The sequence below is a fragment of the Amblyomma mixtum genome, chromosome 8, assembly GCF_055824585.1.
Source record: "Amblyomma mixtum isolate Tamu chromosome 8, ASM5582458v1, whole genome shotgun sequence".
Lineage (NCBI taxonomy): Eukaryota > Metazoa > Arthropoda > Arachnida > Ixodida > Ixodidae > Amblyomma > Amblyomma mixtum.
In genome coordinates, this window is record NC_143019.1 from 10,733,540 (window position 1) to 10,758,527 (window position 24,988).

Below are 24,988 nucleotides of genomic sequence, written 5' to 3' on the forward strand. Positions count from 1 at the left end.
GTGCTAGATATTATGATACGAAAGGGCACGCTGCTGCAGGTGCCTGAAAGACCGCAGCAAGCACACACTGGGCAGAAATACGAAACACACTGCGTACGCCCTTTTTCTCTTTTTTTTTATGGAACATCAGGTTATGAGTGCATTAAAAAAAACCGTACGTAGCGTTTTCGGATGCATTTCAGTATCAACATGCTGCTGCAGGTACCGTAGAAGTCCGCAATAGCAACCAAACACCGGCCAGACATCCGAAAGGCATCACGTACCCTTCTTTTTTTGTTTGCTGGACGTTTTGTTTTTCATGAACGTTCATGGAACAAAACGTCCAGTAAAAAAAAAAAAGAGCGTGTGTACGTGGTGTCTCTCGGACGTCTCGTCAGTGTGTGGTTGCTGCGGACTTCTGCGGTGCCTGCAGCAGCGTGCGCACTCGTCCCTCGAATTCGGAACGATGGGAAAGAAAAAAAGAAACTTCCTCCCCCGGGGAAACCTCCGCAGGAGCAACGGGCATCCGCCCTCTGGATACCCGGGGGACAGCGAGAAGAAGAGCTGTGCGAAAAAGCACAGATCCTCCCCTTGTCCTCCACACACGGCGGCCGAGCTGTGACGCTGGTGGGATCACCAGCCGCAGTTTTTTCGACAGCGATCCGCTGTGCCTGCGCTGGGAATCGAACCAAGGTCGGTGGGGATATTCGCCCAAGCATTGCCAACTGGCGCGCTAACCACTCGGCTACCGTGCGGCTCTGTTTCTTGTCGGCGTCCGCGAGTGCTGATAGAAGGGAAGCGAAGAAGACCGAAAGCGAGCATGCGCGGGGGATACGGTTATCTCGCCATCGGGCGTGGAGCGGCCGCACTAGGGCGGAAGTGCGATAGCGCGTGGGGCACCAGCCCCGTCATGGTGGTTCGTCCGTGCAGATAAAAGAAAGGTCGGAATGCCAAAGCCGCAACTTGAAACACGATCGGTGCGATTGTTCGGCGGTGAAAAAGGTAGCCGCGCGGCGAGGCAAGATGGCCGGGAACCTTTTGAACGGGTATGGCTTTGTTGTAGGTGTAGAAGCGCAAGCCAAAAACTTGTGGGATGCTTTAGCGTACGTATACAGTAGCACGCAAAAGCGTTGGAGGGTTGTTACATTTGGGATTCCTGGTGCCCCGTATCGGTGAGATTGACAGGTCGGGAAGGGACCTGTCGGTAATGGCGCGCGCAAAGGAGCGTTGTTTCTGTGAGCGAAACGTATGTAACCTCCTGGTAATTAATGATTCGTGAATGGCAGACATTTTCTGGCATGTGCGTGGCCCCACCGCACAGAGATGCTGCCGCACTAATAATGGCAGTGTCACGTGCATTGAATGAGGAATGCGTCATCGGAGTTGTAACGACCATATGTAATCTCCACCCTCGCAGGCAGTGGCACGGATGGGAGGAGCGGAGAGTTCAGTCCCAGGCCGAGGACAAGGAGGTGCGTGGACATTGGTCGTGGTGGGACCACTACCCAGCGTGGAGTGCTCTTTCACACCTGCACGAAGGGACAGCAGGATATAAGTTACTGCAAGAAACACAAGGTGCTAGACAGAGTGTGATGCGTTTCATTTATTCATTATACACTGTTCACTTTCCATTTGAGACACTAGACTGTGTAACTGGTCTCTTTCGTTCAGTATACACTCTTCATTTTCCATTTCAGGTACTAGACAGTGTAATGGACATCATGAATTCGGTATACCCTCTTAATATTCCATTCCAGAAAATAGACTGTGTAACTGGTCTCTTTCGTTCAGTATACACTGTTCATTTTCCATTTCAGACACTAGACTGTGTAACTAGTCTCTTTCGTTCAGTATGCACTGTTCATTTTCCATTTCAGACACTAGGCTGTGTAACTGGTCTCTTTCGTTCAGTATGCACTGTTCATTTTCCATTTCAGACACTAGACTGTGTAATGGATATAATGTATTCGGTATACACTCTTTATTTTACATTTCAGATACTAGACTGTGTAACTGGTCTCTTTCGTTCAGTATACACTGTTCATTTTCCATTTCAGACACTAGACTGTGTAACTGGTCTCTTTCGTTCAGTATACACTGTTCATTTTCCATTTCAGACACTAGACTGTGTAACTGGTCTCTTTCGTTCAGTATGCACTGTTCATTTTCCATTTCAGACACTAGACTGTGTAACTGGTCTCTTTCGTTCAGTATACACTGTTCATTTTCCATTTCAGACACTAGACTGTGTAACTGGTCTCTTTCGTTCAGTATGCACTGTTCATTTTCCATTTCAGACACTAGGCTGTGTAACTGGTCCCTTTCGTTCAGTATGCACTGTTCATTTTCCATTTCAGACACTAGGCTGTGTAACTGGTCCCTTTCGTTCAGTATACACTGTTCATTTTCCATTTCAGACACTAGACTGTGTAACTGGTCTCTTTCGTTCAGTATGCACTGTTCATTTTCCATTTCAGACACTAGACTGTGTAACTGGTCTCTTTCGTTCAGTATGCACTGTTCATTTTCCATTTCAGACACTAGACTGTGTAACTGGTCCCTTTCGTTCAGTATGCACTGTTCATTTTCCATTTCAGACACTAGGCTGTGTAACTGGTCCCTTTCGTTCAGTATACACTGTTCATTTTCCATTTCAGACACTAGACTGTGTAACTGGTCTCTGTCGTTCAGTATACACTGTTCATTTTACATTTCGAACACTAGACTGTGTAATGGATATCATGTATTCGGTATACACTCTTTATTTTCCATTTCAGATACTAGACTGTGTAACTGGTCTCTTTCGCTCAGTATACACTGTTCATTTTCCATTTCAGATACTAGACTGTGTAACTGGTCTCTTTCGCTCAGTATACACTGTTCATTTTCCATTTCAGACACTAGACTGTGTAACTGGTCTCTTTCGTTCAGTATACACTGTTCATTTTCCATTTCAGATACTAGACTGTGTAACTGGTCTCTTTCGCTCAGTATACACTGTTCATTTTCCATTTCAGACACTAGACTGTGTAACTGGTCTCTTTCGTTCAGTATACACTGTTCATTTTCTATTTGAGGTACTAGACAGTGTGATGGCTTTCATGTATTCAGTATTCACTCTTCATTTTTCATTTCAGACACTAGACTGTGGAACTGGTCTCTTTCGTTCAGTATACACTGTTCATTTTTCATTTGAGGTACTAGACAGTGTGATGGGTTTCATGTATTCAGTATGCACTGTTCATTTTCCTTTTCAGACACTAGAGAGTGCAACTGGTCTCTTTCGTTCAGTATACACTGTTCATTTTCCATTTCAGACACTAGACTGTGTAACTGGTCTCTTTCGTTCAGTATACACTGTTCATTTTCCATTTCAGACACTAGACTGTGGAACTGGTCTCTTTCGTTCAGTATACACTGTTCATTTTACATTTCAGATACTAGACTGTGTAACTGGTCTCTTTCGTTCAGTATGCACTGTTCATTTTCCATTTCAGACACTAGGCTGTGTAACTGGTCTCTTTCGTTCAGTATGCACTGTTCATTTTCCATTTCAGACACTAGGCTGTGTAACTGGTCTCTTTCGTTCAGTATGCACTGTTCATTTTCCATTTCAGACACTAGGCTGTGTAACTGGTCTCTTTCGTTCAGTATACACTGTTCATTTTCCATTTCAGACACTAGACTGTGTAACTGGTCTCTTTCGGTCAGTATACACTGTTCATTTTACATTTCGAACACTAGACTGTGTAATGGATATCATGTATTCGGTATACACTCTTTATTTTCCATTTCAGATACTAGAGTGTGTAACTGGTCTCTTTCGCTCAGTATACACTGTTCATTCTCCATTTCAGACACTAGACTGTGTAACTGGTCTCTTTCGTTCAGTATACACTGTTCATTTTTCATTTGAGGTACTAGACAGTGTGATGGGTTTCATGTATTCAGTATGCACTGTTCATTTTCCTTTTCAGACACTAGAGAGTGTAACTGGTCTCTTTCGTTCAGTATACACTGTTCATTTTGCATTTCAGACTCTAGACTGTGCAACTGGTCTCTTTCGTTCAGTATACACTGTTCATTTTCCATTTCAGACACTAGACTGTGTAACTGGTCTCTTTCGTTCAGTATACACTGTTCATTTTCCATTTCAGACACTAGACTGTGTAACTGGTCTCTTTCGTTCAGTATACACTGTTCATTTTCCATTTCAGACACTAGACTGTGTAACTGGTCTCTTTCGTTCAGTATACACTGTTCATTTTCCATTTCAGACACTAGACTGTGTAACTGGTCTCTTTCGTTCAGTATACACTGTTCATTTTCCATTTCAGACACTAGACTGTGGAACTAGTCTCTTTCGTTCAGTATGCACTGTTCATTTTCCATTTCAGACACTAGACTGTGGAACTAGTCTCTTTCGTTCAGTATGCACTGTTCATTTTCCATTTCAGACACTAGGCTGTGTAACTGGTCTCTTTCGTTCAGTATGCACTGTTCATTTTCCATTTCAGACACTAGGCTGTGTAACTGGTCTCTTTCGTTCAGTATGCACTGTTCATTTTCCATTTCAGACACTAGGCTGTGTAACTGGTCTCTTTCGTTCAGTATGCACTGTTCATTTTCCATTTCAGACACTAGGCTGTGTAACTGGTCTCTTTCGTTCAGTATGCACTGTTCATTTTCCATTTCAGACACTAGGCTGTGTAACTGGTCTCTTTCGTTCAGTATGCACTGTTCATTTTCCATTTCAGACACTAGGCTGTGTAACTGGTCTCTTTCGTTCAGTATGCACTGTTCATTTTCCATTTCAGACACTAGGCTGTGTAACTGGTCTCTTTCGTTCAGTATACACTGTTCATTTTCCATTTCAGACACTAGACTGTGTAACTGGTCTCTTTCGTTCAGTATACACTGTTCATTTTACATTTCGAACACTAGACTGTGTAATGGATATCATGTATTCGGTATACACTCTTTATTTTCCATTTCAGATACTAGAGTGTGTAACTGGTCTCTTTCGCTCAGTATACACTGTTCATTCTCCATTTCAGACACTAGACTGTGTAACTGGTCTCTTTCGTTAAGTATACACTGTTCATTTTCTATTTGAGGTACTAGACAGTGTGATGGGTTTCATGTATTCAGTATTCACTGTTCATTTTCCATTTCAGACACTAGACTGTGGAACTGGTCTCTTTCGTTCAGTATACACTGTTCATTTTTCATTTGAGGTACTAGACAGTGTGATGGGTTTCATGTATTCAGTATGCACTGTTCATTTTTCTTTTCAGACACTAGACAGTGTAACTGGTCTCTTTCGTTCAGTATACACTGTTCATTTTCCATTTCAGACACTAGACAGTGTAACTGGTCTCTTTCGTTCAGTATACACTGTTCATTTTCCATTTCAGACACTAGACTGTGTAACTGGTCTCTTTCGTTCAGTATACACTGTTCATTTTACATTTCGAACACTAGACTGTGTAATGGATATCATGTATTCGGTATACACTCTTTATTTTCCATTTCAGATACTAGAGTGTGTAACTGGTCTCTTTCGCTCAGTATACACTGTTCATTCTCCATTTCAGACACTAGACTGTGTAACTGGTCTCTTTCGCTCAGTATACACTGTTCATTCTCCATTTCAGACACTAGACTGTGTAACTGGTCTCTTTCGTTAAGTATACACTGTTCATTTTCTATTTGAGGTACTAGACAGTGTGATGGGTTTCATGTATTCAGTATTCACTGTTCATTTTCCATTTCAGACACTAGACTGTGGAACTGGTCTCTTTCGTTCAGTATACACTGTTCATTTTTCATTTGAGGTACTAGACAGTGTGATGGGTTTCATGTATTCAGTATGCACTGTTCATTTTCCTTTTCAGACACTAGACAGTGTAACTGGTCTCTTTCGTTCAGTATACACTGTTCATTTTGCATTTCAGACACTAGACTGTGCAACTGGCCTCTTTCGTTCAGTATACACTGTTCATTTTCCATTTCAGACACTAGACTGTGGAACTAGTCGCTTTCGTTCAGTATGTACTGTTCATTTTCCATTTCAGACACTAGACTGTGGAACTAGTCGCTTTCGTTCAGTATGTACTGTTCATTTTCCATTTCAGATACTAGACTGTGGAACTAGTCGCTGTCGTTCAGTATGTACTGTTCATTTTCCATTTCAGACACTAGGCTGTGTAACTGGTCTCTTTCGTTTAGTATGCACTGTTCATTTTCCATTTCAGACACTAGACTGTGGAACTGGTCTCTTTCGTTCAGTATACACTGTTCATTTTTCATTTGAGGTACTAGACAGTGTGATGGGTTTCATGTATTCAGTATGCACTGTTCATTTTCCTTTTCAGACACTAGAGAGTGCAACTGGTCTCTTTCGTTCAGTATACACTGTTCATTTTCCATTTCAGACACTAGACTGTGTAACTGGTCTCTTTCGTTCAGTATACACTGTTCATTTTCCATTTCAGACACTAGACTGTGGAACTGGTCTCTTTCGTTCAGTATACACTGTTCATTTTACATTTCAGATACTAGACTGTGTAACTGGTCTCTTTCGTTCAGTATGCACTGTTCATTTTCCATTTCAGACACTAGGCTGTGTAACTGGTCTCTTTCGTTCAGTATGCACTGTTCATTTTCCATTTCAGACACTAGGCTGTGTAACTGGTCTCTTTCGTTCAGTATGCACTGTTCATTTTCCATTTCAGACACTAGGCTGTGTAACTGGTCTCTTTCGTTCAGTATACACTGTTCATTTTCCATTTCAGACACTAGACTGTGTAACTGGTCTCTTTCGGTCAGTATACACTGTTCATTTTACATTTCGAACACTAGACTGTGTAATGGATATCATGTATTCGGTATACACTCTTTATTTTCCATTTCAGATACTAGAGTGTGTAACTGGTCTCTTTCGCTCAGTATACACTGTTCATTCTCCATTTCAGACACTAGACTGTGTAACTGGTCTCTTTCGTTCAGTATACACTGTTCATTTTTCATTTGAGGTACTAGACAGTGTGATGGGTTTCATGTATTCAGTATGCACTGTTCATTTTCCTTTTCAGACACTAGAGAGTGTAACTGGTCTCTTTCGTTCAGTATACACTGTTCATTTTGCATTTCAGACTCTAGACTGTGCAACTGGTCTCTTTCGTTCAGTATACACTGTTCATTTTCCATTTCAGACACTAGACTGTGTAACTGGTCTCTTTCGTTCAGTATACACTGTTCATTTTCCATTTCAGACACTAGACTGTGTAACTGGTCTCTTTCGTTCAGTATACACTGTTCATTTTCCATTTCAGACACTAGACTGTGTAACTGGTCTCTTTCGTTCAGTATACACTGTTCATTTTCCATTTCAGACACTAGACTGTGTAACTGGTCTCTTTCGTTCAGTATACACTGTTCATTTTCCATTTCAGACACTAGACTGTGGAACTAGTCTCTTTCGTTCAGTATGCACTGTTCATTTTCCATTTCAGACACTAGACTGTGGAACTAGTCTCTTTCGTTCAGTATGCACTGTTCATTTTCCATTTCAGACACTAGGCTGTGTAACTGGTCTCTTTCGTTCAGTATGCACTGTTCATTTTCCATTTCAGACACTAGGCTGTGTAACTGGTCTCTTTCGTTCAGTATGCACTGTTCATTTTCCATTTCAGACACTAGGCTGTGTAACTGGTCTCTTTCGTTCAGTATGCACTGTTCATTTTCCATTTCAGACACTAGGCTGTGTAACTGGTCTCTTTCGTTCAGTATGCACTGTTCATTTTCCATTTCAGACACTAGGCTGTGTAACTGGTCTCTTTCGTTCAGTATGCACTGTTCATTTTCCATTTCAGACACTAGGCTGTGTAACTGGTCTCTTTCGTTCAGTATGCACTGTTCATTTTCCATTTCAGACACTAGGCTGTGTAACTGGTCTCTTTCGTTCAGTATACACTGTTCATTTTCCATTTCAGACACTAGACTGTGTAACTGGTCTCTTTCGTTCAGTATACACTGTTCATTTTACATTTCGAACACTAGACTGTGTAATGGATATCATGTATTCGGTATACACTCTTTATTTTCCATTTCAGATACTAGAGTGTGTAACTGGTCTCTTTCGCTCAGTATACACTGTTCATTCTCCATTTCAGACACTAGACTGTGTAACTGGTCTCTTTCGTTAAGTATACACTGTTCATTTTCTATTTGAGGTACTAGACAGTGTGATGGGTTTCATGTATTCAGTATTCACTGTTCATTTTCCATTTCAGACACTAGACTGTGGAACTGGTCTCTTTCGTTCAGTATACACTGTTCATTTTTCATTTGAGGTACTAGACAGTGTGATGGGTTTCATGTATTCAGTATGCACTGTTCATTTTTCTTTTCAGACACTAGACAGTGTAACTGGTCTCTTTCGTTCAGTATACACTGTTCATTTTCCATTTCAGACACTAGACAGTGTAACTGGTCTCTTTCGTTCAGTATACACTGTTCATTTTCCATTTCAGACACTAGACTGTGTAACTGGTCTCTTTCGTTCAGTATACACTGTTCATTTTACATTTCGAACACTAGACTGTGTAATGGATATCATGTATTCGGTATACACTCTTTATTTTCCATTTCAGATACTAGAGTGTGTAACTGGTCTCTTTCGCTCAGTATACACTGTTCATTCTCCATTTCAGACACTAGACTGTGTAACTGGTCTCTTTCGCTCAGTATACACTGTTCATTCTCCATTTCAGACACTAGACTGTGTAACTGGTCTCTTTCGTTAAGTATACACTGTTCATTTTCTATTTGAGGTACTAGACAGTGTGATGGGTTTCATGTATTCAGTATTCACTGTTCATTTTCCATTTCAGACACTAGACTGTGGAACTGGTCTCTTTCGTTCAGTATACACTGTTCATTTTTCATTTGAGGTACTAGACAGTGTGATGGGTTTCATGTATTCAGTATGCACTGTTCATTTTCCTTTTCAGACACTAGACAGTGTAACTGGTCTCTTTCGTTCAGTATACACTGTTCATTTTGCATTTCAGACACTAGACTGTGCAACTGGCCTCTTTCGTTCAGTATACACTGTTCATTTTCCATTTCAGACACTAGACTGTGGAACTAGTCGCTTTCGTTCAGTATGTACTGTTCATTTTCCATTTCAGACACTAGACTGTGGAACTAGTCGCTTTCGTTCAGTATGTACTGTTCATTTTCCATTTCAGATACTAGACTGTGGAACTAGTCGCTGTCGTTCAGTATGTACTGTTCATTTTCCATTTCAGACACTAGGCTGTGTAACTGGTCTCTTTCGTTTAGTATGCACTGTTCATTTTCCATTTCAGACACTAGACTGTGGAACTGGTCTCTTTCGTTCAGTATACACTGTTCATTTTTCATTTGAGGTACTAGACAGTGTGATGGGTTTCATGTATTCAGTATGCACTGTTCATTTTCCTTTTCAGACACTAGACAGTGTAACTGGTCTCTTTCGTTCAGTATACACTGTTCATTTTGCATTTCAGACACTAGACTGTGCAACTGGCCTCTTTCGTTCAGTATACACTGTTCATTTTCCATTTCAGACACTAGACTGTGGAACTAGTCGCTTTCGTTCAGTATGTACTGTTCATTTTCCATTTCAGACACTAGACTGTGGAACTGGTCTCTTTCGTTCAGTATACACTGTTCATTTTCCATTTCAGACACTAGACTGTCTAACTGGTCTCTTTCGTTCAGTATACACTGTTCATTTTCCATTTCAGACACTAGACTGTGGAACTAGTCGCTTTCGTTCAGTATACACTGTTCATTTTCCATTTCAGACACTAGACTGTGGAACTGGTCTCTTTCGTTCAGTATACACTGTTCATTTTCCATTTCAGACACTAGACTGTGTAACTGGTCTCTTTCGTTCAGTATACACTGTTCATTTTCCATTTCAGACACTAGACTGTGTAATTGGTCTCTTTCGTTCAGTATACACTGTTCATTTTACATTTCAGACACTAGACTGTGTAATGGATGTCATGTATTCGGTATACACTCTTTATTTTCCATTTCAGACACTAGACTGTGTAACTGGTCTCTTTCATTCAGTGTACACTGTTCATTTTACATTTCAGACACTAGACTGTGTAATGGATATCATGTATTCGGTATACACTCTTTATTTTCCATTTCAGACACTAGACTGTGGAACTGGTCTCTTTCGTCCAATTTGCCCTTTTCCTGTTTTGTTGCCTCTTTGGGTTAGTGCAACACGATTACGTGTGAGCGTTCATTTCTCGCGATATTTTTTCCGCTTCGGTCCGGCTGCAAGGGCCATAAATCTGTATTATATTTAATAAACAGTACACAGTGCTTCAACGCTTTGGCTGAATGTGTACAGCGATGTACTCCGTGCCATGTTGGTCCCATGAACGCTTACATGGCACCAATCGAGTTTCAGGTTGCGGCTTTCGCATTCCCAACTCTCTTTCATCTGCACGGACGAAATACCATGACGGGGCTGGTGCCCCACGCGGTATCGCACTTCCACACTAGTGCGGCCGCTCCACGTTCGACGCGTACCATGTTTCTGCTGGCACGCCCGATCTCGAGATAACCGCATGCTCAGTTTCGGCCTGCTTCGCTTCCCTTCTATCAGCACTCGCCGACGCCGTCAAAAGCCAGAGCCGCACGGTAGCCGAGTGGTTAGCGCGCCAGTTGGCAATGCTTGGGCGAATATCCCCACCGACGTTGGTTCGATTCCCAGCGCCGGCACAGCAGATCGCTGTAGAAAAAAAAACGGTGCCTGGTGGTCCCACCAGCGTCACAGCTCGGCCGCCGTGTGTGGAGGACAAGGGGAGGATCTGTGCTTAAAAGCACAGCTCTTCTTCTCGCTGTCCCCCGGGTATCCAGAGGGCGGATGCCCGTTGCTCCAGCGGAGGTGTTCCCGTGGGAGGACGGTTCTTTTTTTTTCCTCTCATCATTCCGCATTCGCGGGAGGAGTGCGCACGCTGCTGCAGGCACCGCAGAAGTCCACAGCAAGCACACACTGATGAGACGTCCGAGAGACACCACGTACACACGCTCTTTTTTTTTTACTGGACGTTTCGTTCCATGAACGTTCATGATAAACAAAACGTCCAATAAAAAAAGTGTTCGTGGTGCCTTTCGGATTTCTTGTCAGTGTTTGGTTGCTATTGCGGACTTCTACGGTACCTGCAGCAGCATGCTGGTTGATACTGAAAGCTAACACTCCGATGCCGAATAAAATATTGCAGAGGACACTTGAGCTCCACCTTGAAGGTGGCGCGATAGCATACCGGGTGTTTTTTTTGAGAGGTTCAAAATTTTTAAAGAAAGGTAAATTCCTTTAGATTTATTTTAACCCTGGGGCTATACCGAGGGCTACGGCGGACAGCAGGTAAGAGGCAAGCTACTTTAATTAGTACGCTAATTAAGTTTTATTTTAGGGGATATGTTGTATTAGCAGAATTGTAGATTGTCTTCCAAACAGTCCAGCCAAGAAAAAAGATTTTCATGCAAAAATTTTTTGCGCGCGTAACGAAGCGAGAAAAAGTCACCCTGGTAGGCAGCTTCACACTGTGACGTAGCTCGCTCCGCCCTGCACTTTGTGCGTTTTTGTTCCAGCGCGGCATTCCGAGAGGCCGCGGAGCGAAGCGAGATAAGCAGCGATAGCGCAGGGCGCAGTGAACTACGTCAGAGGCGCTCCCGCCGCTGCTTTACGGTGTGAAGATGCCTACCAGGCTGAATTATTCGCGCCTCTTAACGTGCGTGTGAAATTTTTAATTGAAATTGTTTTTTCTCGGTTCGACTGTTCAGAGGACGATCTCCAATTCTGCGAATACAACATAGCCCCTAAAACAAAAATTAGAAATGTTAATTAACATATTTAGTTAATCAGCGAACTAATTAAAGCAGTTTTCCTCTTGCCTGGCGCCCGCCGTAGCCTCCAGTATAGCCCCAGTGCTAAAATAAATCTAAAGCAATTTACCTTTTTTTTAAATTTTGGGCCTTCTAAAAAAACACCCGGTATAGTTGGTTAGGCTTTCCATTCTGGTCAGTTTGGCACCTTTGAACAGATTTTACATTTTTTAAAAATTGTTTCAACTGCTTAATCGATCAATACTGATAGTAATAATAGTGAGTTTATGCTGCACGACGCGCTGAATCCTATGCCACCATCCGGAACATTCCGCGGCAAACGGCTCGCATGACACGATTTCTCTTTTTTTATGCAACCCCCAATTATTGCCGGCACGAGGTGCTGTCGGGTAGAAGCCCTCCTCTAGCTTAGAGCATATTCTTAAAAACTGTGCACAGTCTTAGGTGAAATACCCTTATTCACAATCTGCAAGAATGGCGGCCACGCCTCCGAAGACAAGATTGAGTGATGATGATGATGAGAGGGAAACGTACCAAACGGTTTGCGGTTGCAACTAACCCCGCTCTTAATGCCGACGAGAAGCCTGAGTGGAGAGGTATTCTACGCAACCGTTCAGTATGCATTGCAGACCTACTTATACGGCACAGTCAACGAAAAACAATCGAATTGGAGCATACCCGTCGCTCACCGGATCTCACGGCGACAGAAATAATTAAGGAAAAGAAATTCGAAGAACGAAAGTACTTAGGAAACCCAGGCAGGCTGGTGTCACAACAGTGCCCCGTTCCCTGCCTCCTACTAGAAACACGTCAGCCCTGAGAAGAACTGCGCGACTATTAATAGCGAGTCTTCCATTAGATCTGATAACATGGTGAACGTATCCAGCCTGGCACTCAAATCATCGGAATGAGTTCCTCTCTACGTGTCTAACCTTCTACCCCATGACGGGAGAAATTTAGTCAGTTCCAATTATACCAGGATCCAGATAAGTTCGCATGGAACTTACGCCTGCGTGAGTGTTTCCAAAACCGCGAAACAGACCGTGAAATGAACGTACCAGGGACACCCGGCAAATCATGGATTCCAGCCAAACACAGAGGTAAACATTTACATATGTATACATCACTGGTATTCAATAGCATTTCCTATCATCATATTCAAAATCTAAACCAAAAGCAGCCCACAACAACCCCTTAAGTCATCAAGCCTGTGGACCAAGGCGACGCTATAGTTGTTAAGGACAAGACCGATTACTTAAAGGAAGGTTTCTGACAATTCCAACATAAACACTTTTACACTGAACTCACTGGCGACCCCATAGGAGACTTCGAAGTCGAAGTTAACAATCAGATAACATCTCTCCTTCAAAAACAAAAGATGTCCCAGGATATGTTTAAAGCAATGACACCGGCCAGACCAGTCCCCGCACGGTTCTACCTCCTCTCGAAAGTTCACAAACCAAACCGTCCCGACCGTCCCATTGTCTCAAGTAACAGCGAAAGAAGCTCCGAGGAATATGCACTCGTCCCACTATGACCAGCGCCGCAGAACACGTGCGATGGCACTCCATCGAGCGTACGGCTCCGAGCCAGACGCCGTATGGGTGGACGCTGCCTGCACGGATGATGAAGCGACAGCGGGTGTGGTGGCCTCCTCTCCCTCCAGACACTTCCCCAGAGGCTGCAGAGGAAGCAGCCACTGCGCTTGATATCACCCGCACGGAAGCCCGGTACATTTTAAGTGACTCGAAAACTGCGATTCTAAATTTTGCTCGATACCGAGTCTAAGTCCGTGCTTTTGGCATACTGGACTCGCCCGATGCACCCCCACCCCGCCAAATGGAGCTGATATGGGTGCCTGCGTACTCCGTGAATCCCGGATACGAGGCCGCCAACCATTTAGACCGGGCTCAGGTGGTCTCGGATCGGCGATTCACGGAGAAGCGCATGCACTCGTTCAGCGTGCTGACGTAGGCCTACAGGGCCTCACGCCAGTTCTGCCCCCTCCCCACCCCTCCCTAGATAACAAACAAGCAACACTCTGGTACAGACTACACACTCTCTCCCTTCAATCCTTCCCTATGCTCAGAACCCTTCGCCTCTGCCCGGCGGACCCTCCCCCGTGGGACCTAGAGAACCTCAAGACATGGGAGGACTGGGAGACCCGGCTGGGCTGCCAGTGTTATCGACCTTAGGATCATAACACTTGAGTGCAGTGGTGTCGTGCGGGGACCCTGGGGCGTGCCCCGAATTTCTCTTACAATAAAGTTTTTAGAGCGCAGCTCTTTGGCGTCCGTTCCTGGGTTGTCGTTGTCGTCGGCCTCGTAACCAGTTCCGCCCCCCTTTCATCCGCAGCTGGGGTTGACTCACTATCTGCGTCAGCGGCATCAGTCAGTCGCTGCTATCTCTTCCCTCCTCCCTTTATCGTGTTGTCCGCTTGCTGCGCGCGCTTCTGCCCCCATCGTTTGTTGCTGGGTGTACACGCCGCCCCCCTCCCCCCTCTTCCTGCGAGTCTCCGGTTGTCAAAGCGCCGGCTCGAACTTAATTCCTTTCTTCGCTCCTCCTCCAATGCAACCCCTGTGCGGTGGCAATCAGAGAGCCAGATCGGTGGCGGCGGATCTGTATATGTGCACCGCCCGAGCCGAAATTGCCGCTGCCGTTCGCCTTGTGCGGTGGCAATCAGAGAGCCAGATCGGTGGCGGCGGATCTGTATATGTGCACCGCCCGAGCCGAAATTGCCGCTGCCGTTCGCCACTGCCAAATTATCTGCCAGTTCTTTCTGAGCCATGAGCGAGACGACCGATGGAAGTCCTCCGTCTGCTAAAAAAAAAATTCTGTGATAGCGCATACATGTGTTGCTCGATTTCTTTGCCTCAATCTATCGAAAAGGTGAAACAGCTTATTTGCTGCGCTCAAATTTCGCATTAGGAAGTAACGTAATCGTCGGTAATTTTTTCTTTTTTCATTTATCCACCCCCCCCCCCCCCCTTGTCCGTGTTCGTTCTTCGTTCGTCCTGTCCACCCTTGCGCCTTGTACCAATTGGGATATTCGTAAACCGCCATTCATAATCTGAGAAAACCTGCCATAAGCGCTCCACCCCATTCTTATTCTTCTAGTTATTATCCACTCATGACCCGTTCTACACTGACTGTCTAACTCATTGATCATGCTTTTCACTTCATCTCCTGGGTGACTTAGGAAGGCAGTGACATCTGTGGATCGGATACTACTTGCATACACTCCACTCAAGGTTACCGCTTCTCAGTCGCAAGCTCCCAAATGCAAAATGCATTTAGTGTGAACGTCTCTAAAACAGCTTATCTCTTTCCACACTCATTTGAAAAAAGTTTAACTCTTCCACTACTGTTGCACTCGCTCGCTGGTTCCGTATGGCTCATCTTTTAAATGTTCGGATGCCTTACTTGACACTGAGTTCGCCTGGAATGACCGCCTGATTTATGTATGCTAATGACTTACGATTCTCGAATTTTAACTTCCTGCTCACAGAACCGTATTCTGAGCCATTTTTGGTCTCATACATCCTCATCATCAACCTGACTACGCCTACTGCAAGGCAAAGGCCTCTGCCATGTCCCTCAAATTAACCCTGTCTTATCCCCAACTGTTCCCAAATCAGGCATCGGAATACCTCGTGCAAACAGGCGGTGAATAGCATTTGCGGAATCGTGTCTCCCTGCCTCACACACTTCCTTATTGGAATTTTATTGCTGACCTTATAGAGGAATGCGGTAGCTGTGCAGTTGTTATAGATATCTTCCAATATTTTCACATAACACTCTTCTACACCCTTAATCCACAATTGCTGCACGACAGCTGAGATTTCCACTCAGTCAAACGCTTTCTCGTAATCAATTAACGCGATATACCAGATGTACCAGCTAAATGTAACCAAGCTTTTAAAAAACACACGGTGGCCTAGCCGTCTGAAACCAAATGAGGGTTGTTTATAGTCGCGTGACCTAGTCTGCAGTATTTTTTCGTTCTTCAAGGTTGACGAATTAGTTAAGCTTAATTAACTAACTTTTTAATTATTGACTTGAGGAACACGGTGTCAATGGAGAAGTTCTAGATCGCTTTGAGAAACAGCTTACTGAGACATTTGCAGCAAAGTAATATTTACGTAAAGCAGTTTTTTTACCAGCCTTTAACCATAACCCGCACAATAAGGAAAAGCTTCCACATGACAACTGTGCCACTTCAACGTCCCAAGACGTGCCTTAAAGAATAAAATCCATTTTTTCTGAAGTCCTCTCCTCGATGACACTTTGGGTGCACATTGGGGCAGAGAAGTGAGCGAGCAGCTGGTCACGTGACAACTTTCTTTTAATGCCAATAAATGAATCTACGTAAATCGTAACTTGACAGAAACAGCACTACTAGCGGTTTTTCGAGGTGATCTAAAACTTTTGTATTGACACTTTCTTCTTGAAGTCAATAATTAAAAAGTTAGCTAATTAAACTTATCTAATTAATTAACTTTGAAGGGCGAAGAAATACTCAAGAGTAGGCCACGCGACTTATGAACAACTCTCAGTTGGTTTCACTAGACTATGACACTTCGCCTTTTTTAAAAGTTTGGTTACATTTAGCTGGGACACCCGGTATATATAGGGTTTGGTTATATTCTGCTCATTTCTCTATCACCTGATCAATAGTATGAATATGGTCTGTGTGAAGTGTCCTTTTCAAAAGCCTGCTTGATCATTCAGTTGACTGAAATCTAAAGTTATACCTACTATTAGCGATTACTTCAGTAAATACCTTATAGGTAACGGACAGTAAACTGACCAGCCTGTAATTTTTCAAGTCCTTGACGGCTCCTTTTCTATGAATTAATGTTCGCGTTCTTTCAAGCTTCTGTTTTGACGCTACCCTATTCTTCTTGCCATTGTTGGGAGTTTTCGTACCATGTGCCACTGCACACACACTAATGCATTTCTATACATTACCGACTTCCCTAAAAATGTAACATCTTCAATAGGACTCTTTGCAGACGACGTTCCATCACTCCAGGCAAAGCTAATACCTATCTCTAATTGGTGTTCGCAATGGCAAATGACGCTTAACGCGGCTATGTGTAATGTAATGCACATTTGCGTCAAATTCATGCTACGTTTCCTATTTTATTTCTTTTTCTATTCTGACACCCCTAACATCTTACAAACATCTCGGCGTCATTCTAACCGCATGCTTGGACATCTGAAATTTAATTTTTATTTAGCACCGGCACCTGTCAAGCTTCTTGTGTACAAGTCACGTGTCCGCGCTAAATTCGAATATGCTAACTCTGTTATGCTAATAGGGTCAGGACAACCATAGACTTACATCAACCAAATTGTTGGTTTGGTTTATTGGGGTTTGACGTCCCAAAGCGACTCAGGCTATGAGGGACGCCGTAGTGAAGGGCTCCGGAGATCTCGATCACCTGGGGTTCTTTAATGTGCTGTGACATCGCACGGTACACGCGCCTCTAGAATTTCGCCTTCATCGAAATTCAAACCCGCGTCTTTCGGGTCAGCAGTCGAGCGCCGTAACCACTGAGCCACCGCGGCGGGGCCAATCAACCAAATGATCAGGCAGGCTTTCGTAAAGGATACTGGACGGTAGACCATATTCACGCTCTCAATCAGGTGATAGAGAAATGCGCAGAATATAACCAGCCCCTATATATAGCGTTCATCGATTACGAGAAAGCATTCGACTCGGTAGAAAACTCAGCTGTCATTCAGGCATTGCGGATTAAGGGTGTAGAAGAGTTTTATGTGAAAACATTGGAAGATAATTATAACGATTGCACATCTACCATAGTCCTCCATAAAGTCAGCAATAAAATTCCAATACGGAAGGGAGACATGATCTCGCCTTTGCTATTCACTGCCTGTTTACAGGAGGTATTCTGGGGCCTGAAGTGGGAGCAGTTGGGGATAAGAGTTAATGGAGAATACCTAAGTAATTTATGATTATTTGAATTAATTGGAGAGACATGGGAGAGGCCTTTTCCCTGCAGTGGCCGTAGTCAGGCTGATGATGTTATTGATGACCTGGAAGCAGTACAGAGCCGAGCTGCCCGTCTTATCACCCGTAACTATGACGGGCTGTCGAGGGTCAATGAAATAAAAAAAATAATTGTCCCTAACCCCTCTTTTCCTTAGCAGGGCAGTATCACTCATGTGTCTGTTTCTTCAAAATTTACAGGATGAATTGAATTCTTCGAGATGCACTGACGACGCACATATGGTTCACCCCACATTGATCGATCATGCAAAGTTGGCGTTCCCCGGTGCTGTACAACAATATGCATTAATTCTTTCATTCCAAATGCATCGTCGGCGTGGAACCACCTTCCACCACAAGTTTTACTCGGAAATGAGATTTAAGAGTTCAAGAGGAAGATGTCAGTATATGATTGCTTACCATAGTCATTTTTGAATTCTTCTATTCTGCGTTTCATTTGGTTGTACCCATGCATTCTGTTACATTATAGCCTTCTATAACGTGCCCATATGAGTGTTCAACATTTGCACACATGGCGTTATTATATTTCTCATATCAATTTGCCTCCTTGTGTGAATTTTTTCCTCTTGGCATATGTATTCATTCTCGTGCTTCGGTTTATCGACTGACATATTTCCGCCAATTCATCATCAGCCTGACTACACCCACTGCAGGGCAAAGGCCTCTGCCATGTCTCTCCAATTAACCCTGTCGTTTGTCAGTTGGCGCCACTGTATCCCCGCAAACTTCTTAATCTCATCCGCCCACCTAACTTTCTGCCGTCCCCTGCTACGTTTGCTTTGTGTTGGAATCCACTCCGTTACCCTTAAGAACCAGCGGTTATCTTGCCTTCGCATTACATGCCCTGCCCAAGCCCATTTCTTCCTCTTGATTATCTTTCATTGTGTCACAGTAGTGGTTTTTTTTTTTGCTGTATGCGTTATGCCCTCCTGTAACCAATGAATATTTTGTTTCTATGTATCGCTCAAATCAATAATGCCCTGTGGGCCATGGGAGTATCGGAACTGAATAAAAAAATATACGCCGCCCGTTTTTATCGTAATTGAGCTAGTAAGGCTTTCGATTGAAAGGTTCCTCGCGCTAAGCTTGCCGGCTTAGCGCATTAATCTGCGAAAGCTGATTGGCATTAGCGGATTTGTGCTCAAGTGCACACTCGGCCTTCTGCCGCTCGCGGATTTCCCAGCACACTTCACGGACTCAAGGGCCAGCTTACACGAAAAAACTGCCTAGTTTCCAGTGTTACCTTTTCCGCAGCATAAAAACATTCGTTTTTGAGGAACGGAAATGCCGCTCTAACTTCCTGACGTCTCGATAGACACCCGAACCTCGCCGAAATAGAAGTAATAAAGGAGGGAAGAAACGTGTACTCTGGTAAGGCGATACGTCTACCTAGGTCACGTAGTGACCGCTATTCCGGATCATGAAAGGGAAGACAAATTTTTATCTCCTGGCTTGTTATATCTATTCTCAGAACAAATCCCATCAAATTCTGGTGTATCCTCTACTCTATAGACATAAATCTAATCGGCTCGATTAGATTTATTAGATTAGATTAGACGTTTAATATCTACCCCATCATTGCACACGGGAAGTATTCCTGATGATCGTACGATAGCCCAAATTGTTCCCATCTTCAAAACAGGTGATTGCGCATGCCCAGCTATCATATAATATCCCCTACTAGCATAAATTCTAAACTTCTAGGGAACATTATAGCATCAAACTCAATGTCCCACCTAGATTCAATTCACCTCTTTTATCCGCATCAGTATAGCTTCAGGAAATCGCTTTCACGTGAAACACAGCTGGCCGTGTTCACCCAACACATACTTAAGGACATGGACCATAACCTCCAGACAGATGCAATCTTTTTAGACTTTTTCAAAGGCATTCGAATGCGTATCTCATCATCGTCTGTTTGCGAAACTTTCGTGCCTCGGGATTCCTACCAATCTAATTATGCTGGCTTGAACATTTTTTTAAAAGAGCGCTCGAAGTTCAAATCCGCAAATGACATCTACAGGTTTTCCCACTGAATTTAATCCTAGTGCCAGCAGAAATAATCTGAGCGCCGACAGATATAATCTGCCTGCTATGTAATTTAATCTCAGTGTCATGCACTTAATCTAAGCGCCAGCGTATTTAATCCAAGCGCCAACTCGAACAAATCCAGCGCCAACCAATTTAATCCCAGTGCCAACACAAATAATACAAGCGCCAGCTGTTTTAATCCAGGTGCCAACCAATTTAATCCGCATGCGAATAAATAAAGCGAAGTTAAGATAATTTCTGAGACCATGCAAGCCTGTGAGTCACATTCTCATGCACTATTTCGTTTTCTTCGCATACCTTGCAACATCAAAGAGCCATTAGCAGCTGTTAAACCTCAGTATTTTATGCAACTCTTAAGGCTTGTGACTGTCGTGTATTAATTAGTTGGGTAAGCACTGCTGATTATGGGTTGTCTTATGCGCTGAATCTGCATGCTAGTTACAATTCCGGCCTTTATACTGTTTTCATGCAACCGGTGCAGAATTTTTTCGGGAGGCTGTGATAAAGATTCAACACCACTAGCAGAAACAAAGGTAGCAGTGTAATGCAGAGTTCTTCTAGGTGGGACGAGTCACAGAACCGGAGGAACGGTTCTTCACTTCAAGGTTTATTTAGTTTTAGAACGGAAAGTGAGAGAAGCTACACCGGAGCTTACAGCCTAGGTCAAGAATAGCTACTGGCGGCTGCCTTATAGCGGTGTTAACAATCTAGGTTTATACAAGCACAGAAGGGGCCGTCTTTGAAATGCAGTTTTATTTTCTGTAGGACATTAGGTGGCGCAAAGTGTGATCTCACATTTTACATGTCACCTTCACGCAAAGCTGCTGGTGTAAAAGAAAAGTTATGGCGGTCGAAAGCAGCGCATTCTACTCGCTGTACTTGCTGCGTACAGTGTGGAGCAGCGTCGAGCAATAAACTGCGCCGATGCTCCCTTTTAGTCAGTCCGGGCGGAGTGGTGAGCGCCAAGTCTCTCCGCTCGCTGAGGAAAGCTTTGACTTCAGACTTGAACTTCGAAAACACTTCCTCTATAGGGTTAAAAAATGGGCTGTAAGGAGGCAACCTCTTGATTGAGTGCAGCTGACTGGCCAGGATTGCCTGTTCCGCTTGGCTGTGAGCGGGAGCATTATCAAAAATAAAAACGGCTTCTGAACCAGGCTCTTCACTTTCGACACGGGCTGATATATCGCTCAAAAATTCGTTAAACACGACCCAGTGAACCTTGTCGACAGCCGTCCAATGTATGACACCATTTGCTGACATACAGGCGATAATGTTAAGGTTTGCGCCTCTGGTGTCAGTCGTCGTCTGCACCGCAGGCTGCCCCTTAATCGCACGGCCGAAGCTCCTTGAACACCATATGTTATAGTTGGTCTCATCAACGTAAAACCTGCACAAGCGGGGTCCTTCACACTGCAGCCACTGCGCATATGTTATGCGGGTGCGTTTCACGTCATCTCTGTTGCGGTCGATCGGCCTCTGAGTCACCAACTTCATAGAGTAGCCGTGCGCATCCAGTAGGCGATCGATGCTACTTGTGCTGATGGCAATTCCGGGCAATTCTTCTTCCGTCGCCTGCTTTATTTGCTTTAGAGTGAAAGCAGGGTTGTTGTCCATAATAATTTTGAGAGCCGCTACAACCTCATTTCCGAATTTCTTCGACGTTCCGCCTTTCTTCAACACCTCTCTATCGGTAGCTGCAATTGATCTTGCTGTCTTTAAATTGATGCCCAGCGTGTCTGCCATTTTTTTTCACATCTCCTCCGCGCCTTGACACATCGAGAATTCTGGCCCTGTCATGTTCAGAGACTTTGCCGTTCTTTCTTCTTGGTGCATCTGGGAGCTTGAATGGCGGTCCTCGTTTTCGGTGTCCAATTAGGACCTAAGAGCACGGCTCATCGGCTTCCATGGAAGAAAATACTGCGCGTTAATGTCCATGCGAGATGTAAGAAAGTGGTACACTATCACCTGCTTATAGTATACGAGTGCGTACCACCACCGTCCGGCTCTACTCCGTTGTGCAAATGTAGCCACAATGCGGCACACACAAAGCCGTCTGCTTTGAAACTTCCTTTTCTTCTGTGTTTTTAACAATGCTTTTTTACGTGCCTGAGAAATAAATCTTATTTCTTGAAAAAGAAAGTTCACAGATTTCTATAACGAGTGCACATATCTATGTCTTTTTCTGTTGTCCTAGCATATTTTGCAAAAGCAGACGACAATCCACAAGAAATGGAGGCGCAAAACATGCCTTTTGCTTTGGAACTTTACATCATTGGCTGTGTACCTTTTTTTCACACGAAACTACGTAGGGCTAATCTAAAGTACGGTTTATTAACACTTTCTTTGACTATCTGACAAAATAATCTAATCTTTTATTGAAGACAGTGGATTCAATGTTTCATTATAAACAGTGTGTGCATTTGTGCCCTCCTCCGTTCTATGGTCGTAATAAAGAGCCAGTAAGCCATAGCACTGAGCCCCTGTGCAGCTTTTCAATGCTGATATTGTGCGCTTTAAACGGCGCTTTAAAACACTTGTATCAAAGTAGTGTTGGTTATAATATTGATGAAAGCTATGCAATATGTGGACACTTCGCTCAGGCATCGCATGGTTTGAAAAATTACCTAATCTTTATTCCTGGTATTCGTGTTCTATGCTTAGGAGTCTTCTACAGCATTCGTTTTTCGAGTGTGGATTAAATTGGTTGGCACCTGGATTAAAACAGCTGGCGCACGTATTATTTGCGTTGGCATTGGGATTAAATTGGTTGGCGCTCGCATTGTTTGAGTTGGCGCTTGGATTAAATACGCTGGCGCGTGGATTAAATGTTTTGCACTCAGATTAAATTCATGGCACGCAGATTATATCAGTCAGCGCGTAGATTATTTCCACTGGCACTAGGATCAAATTCAGTAAGAAAACCTGTAGTCACCCTTACGAGATGTAACATCACGTGTCCCTCAAGGGGCCGGCCTATCACCATTACTTTTCTTAATATACATTAACGACCTACCCTCTAACATTCAATGCAAATTACGAGTCTTCGCGCATGATTCGCCATTTGTAATGCAAAAAATTCAGGGGGCACTTTGACTGTCTAAAGTGCGTAGAGGCGAAAGCGTTTTCCGCACCACTTTCAGTGCTTCTGTGGCACTGGTGGAGTCACAAGTGATGACAAATCACTAATTAATGGTTAATTACTTATTAATGCCTGAATACTAATTAACTGCTAATTAAGCTTAAGCTTAAGCTTCGCCTTTAGGAGTGGAACGCGACAGCGTGTTGTAGCGCTGCCAGGGAGTCCACGGAACGCCACCACCCGTTCGGCGCGATGCCTTGCCGTTTCAACGCAACGGTTTTTGAGGAAAGGAAATGGCGCAGTAAATCTCTGTAATCTCGGTGGACACCTGAACCGCACCGTAGAGGAACGGAGGAAGTGGGAGTGAAAGAAGAAAGACGAAGATGGCCCGTAATGAAGAAAATGAAAATTATATTTGAGGAAAGAAAATTACGCAGTAACTGTCTCACATATCTCGGTGGACACCCGTCAAAATTCAGGGGGGGGGGGGGGGGGTGCACTTTTTTGACCTAAAGTGTGGTCACTGATGTGTGGTTAAGATGTTAAGCTTCGCCTCTAAGAGTGGAACGCGATAGCGTCTTGCAACGCTGCCAGGGAGTCCATAGAACGCCATCGCCCATTCGGTTAGGGTGGCCACCCTAATTCGGTTCTACGCCTCGCTCGTCGGTAAATTGGTTTTTGAGGAAAGGAAATGTATTTCTCTCTCATATCTCGGTGGACACCTAAACCTCGCCGGAAGGGAAGGGAGGAGGATGGCAGTGAGCGGACACCGTATTCACTAGACGTGCCTTTGTTCATTCCAAACCATCGAGCTGGCATGGCGGAGTGGATAGCATGCTCGTCTCGCACTCCGAAGACCGGGTTCGATTCCCGAGCTCGACCAATTTCTTACTAGGTTTTATTTATTTATATGGCCTGACTAGAACAGTTAATTAGGCTAATTAGGTAATTAAGCAATTAACTAAGCTCAGTCCCACTTACTTGGAGCATCACTATATGGTCCCTTCAATTGGTTGCATGGTTACTAGCCAAAGTACAATTGGCCCCGAGCCGCCGCGGTGGCTCAGTGGCTATGGTGCTCGGCTGCTGACCCAAAAGACGCGGGTTCGATCCCGGCCGCGGCGGCTAGAATTTCTTTGGAGGAGAAATTCTAGAGGCCCGTGTACTGTGCGATGTCAGTGCACGTTAAAGAACCCCTGGTGGTCGAAATTTCCGGAGCCCTTCACTACGGCGTCTCTCATAGCCTCAGTCGCTTTGGGACGTTAAACCCCATAAACCAAACTAAACCAACCAATTGGCCCCGTTTGAAATTGGCGCACTGTGACGTCACGACCGTTTCGACCAACTGAAAAGCGTGACATTCGCTGTCGACAACTGCTGCTTACAACGATGAGACATTAAAGGCTTTCGACTTAATAAATATCCCGACTGATAACCTTGTTTTGCAACAGGACCTTGACGTTATTGCATCATGGTGCGAAAAATGGCGAGCGCCATTACATCTATCTGAATGCACATCATTTTCCTTCACTCACAAACCCACCATATCGCATGTGCACACTAACAGTATCTCATCAGTGCCGATCACCGCTGCAATATCTTATAATCACCTAGGTGTACATCTCGCACCATCATTTTCATGGGTCACCCACATTACAACTATTTGCTCCGATACTTCACTCACACTTGGCTGCCAGAGAAGTAATCTGAAATCTGCATCCCCTAACATAAAACAGCTGGCGTACGAAACATTTGTACGGCCAAAATTATAGTGTGCATCATCCATCTGGCACCCATGGCAATCATATCTCACCGTCGATTTGGAATCGATCCAAAATCGTGCAGCTCGGTTCATTACTTCCTGTTACTCAAGAGAAACCGGCGTCACCGCCCTCAAGCAGTCCCTCCGAGTCACG

General features: G+C 44.1%; 1 protein-coding gene across 3 annotated transcripts in view; it reads right to left on the reverse strand.

The window, feature by feature from the left end:
• LOC149331302 (uncharacterized) overlaps positions 1-24,988 on the reverse strand; it is a 102,107-nt gene that overhangs the window by 23,772 nt on the left and 53,347 nt on the right. Inside the window, exon 4 of one of the 3 annotated variants that reach the window (XM_089556443.1) lies at positions 1,473-1,508. The exons of the other annotated variants lie outside the window; for them this stretch is intronic. Within the exon in view, the coding sequence (XP_089412569.1) occupies positions 1,503-1,508 (6 nt within the window). The 3' untranslated portion in view covers positions 1,473-1,502. Of the gene's footprint in view, positions 1-1,472; positions 1,509-24,988 lie in introns of those variants that run through there. 3 annotated transcript variants of the gene reach the window in all.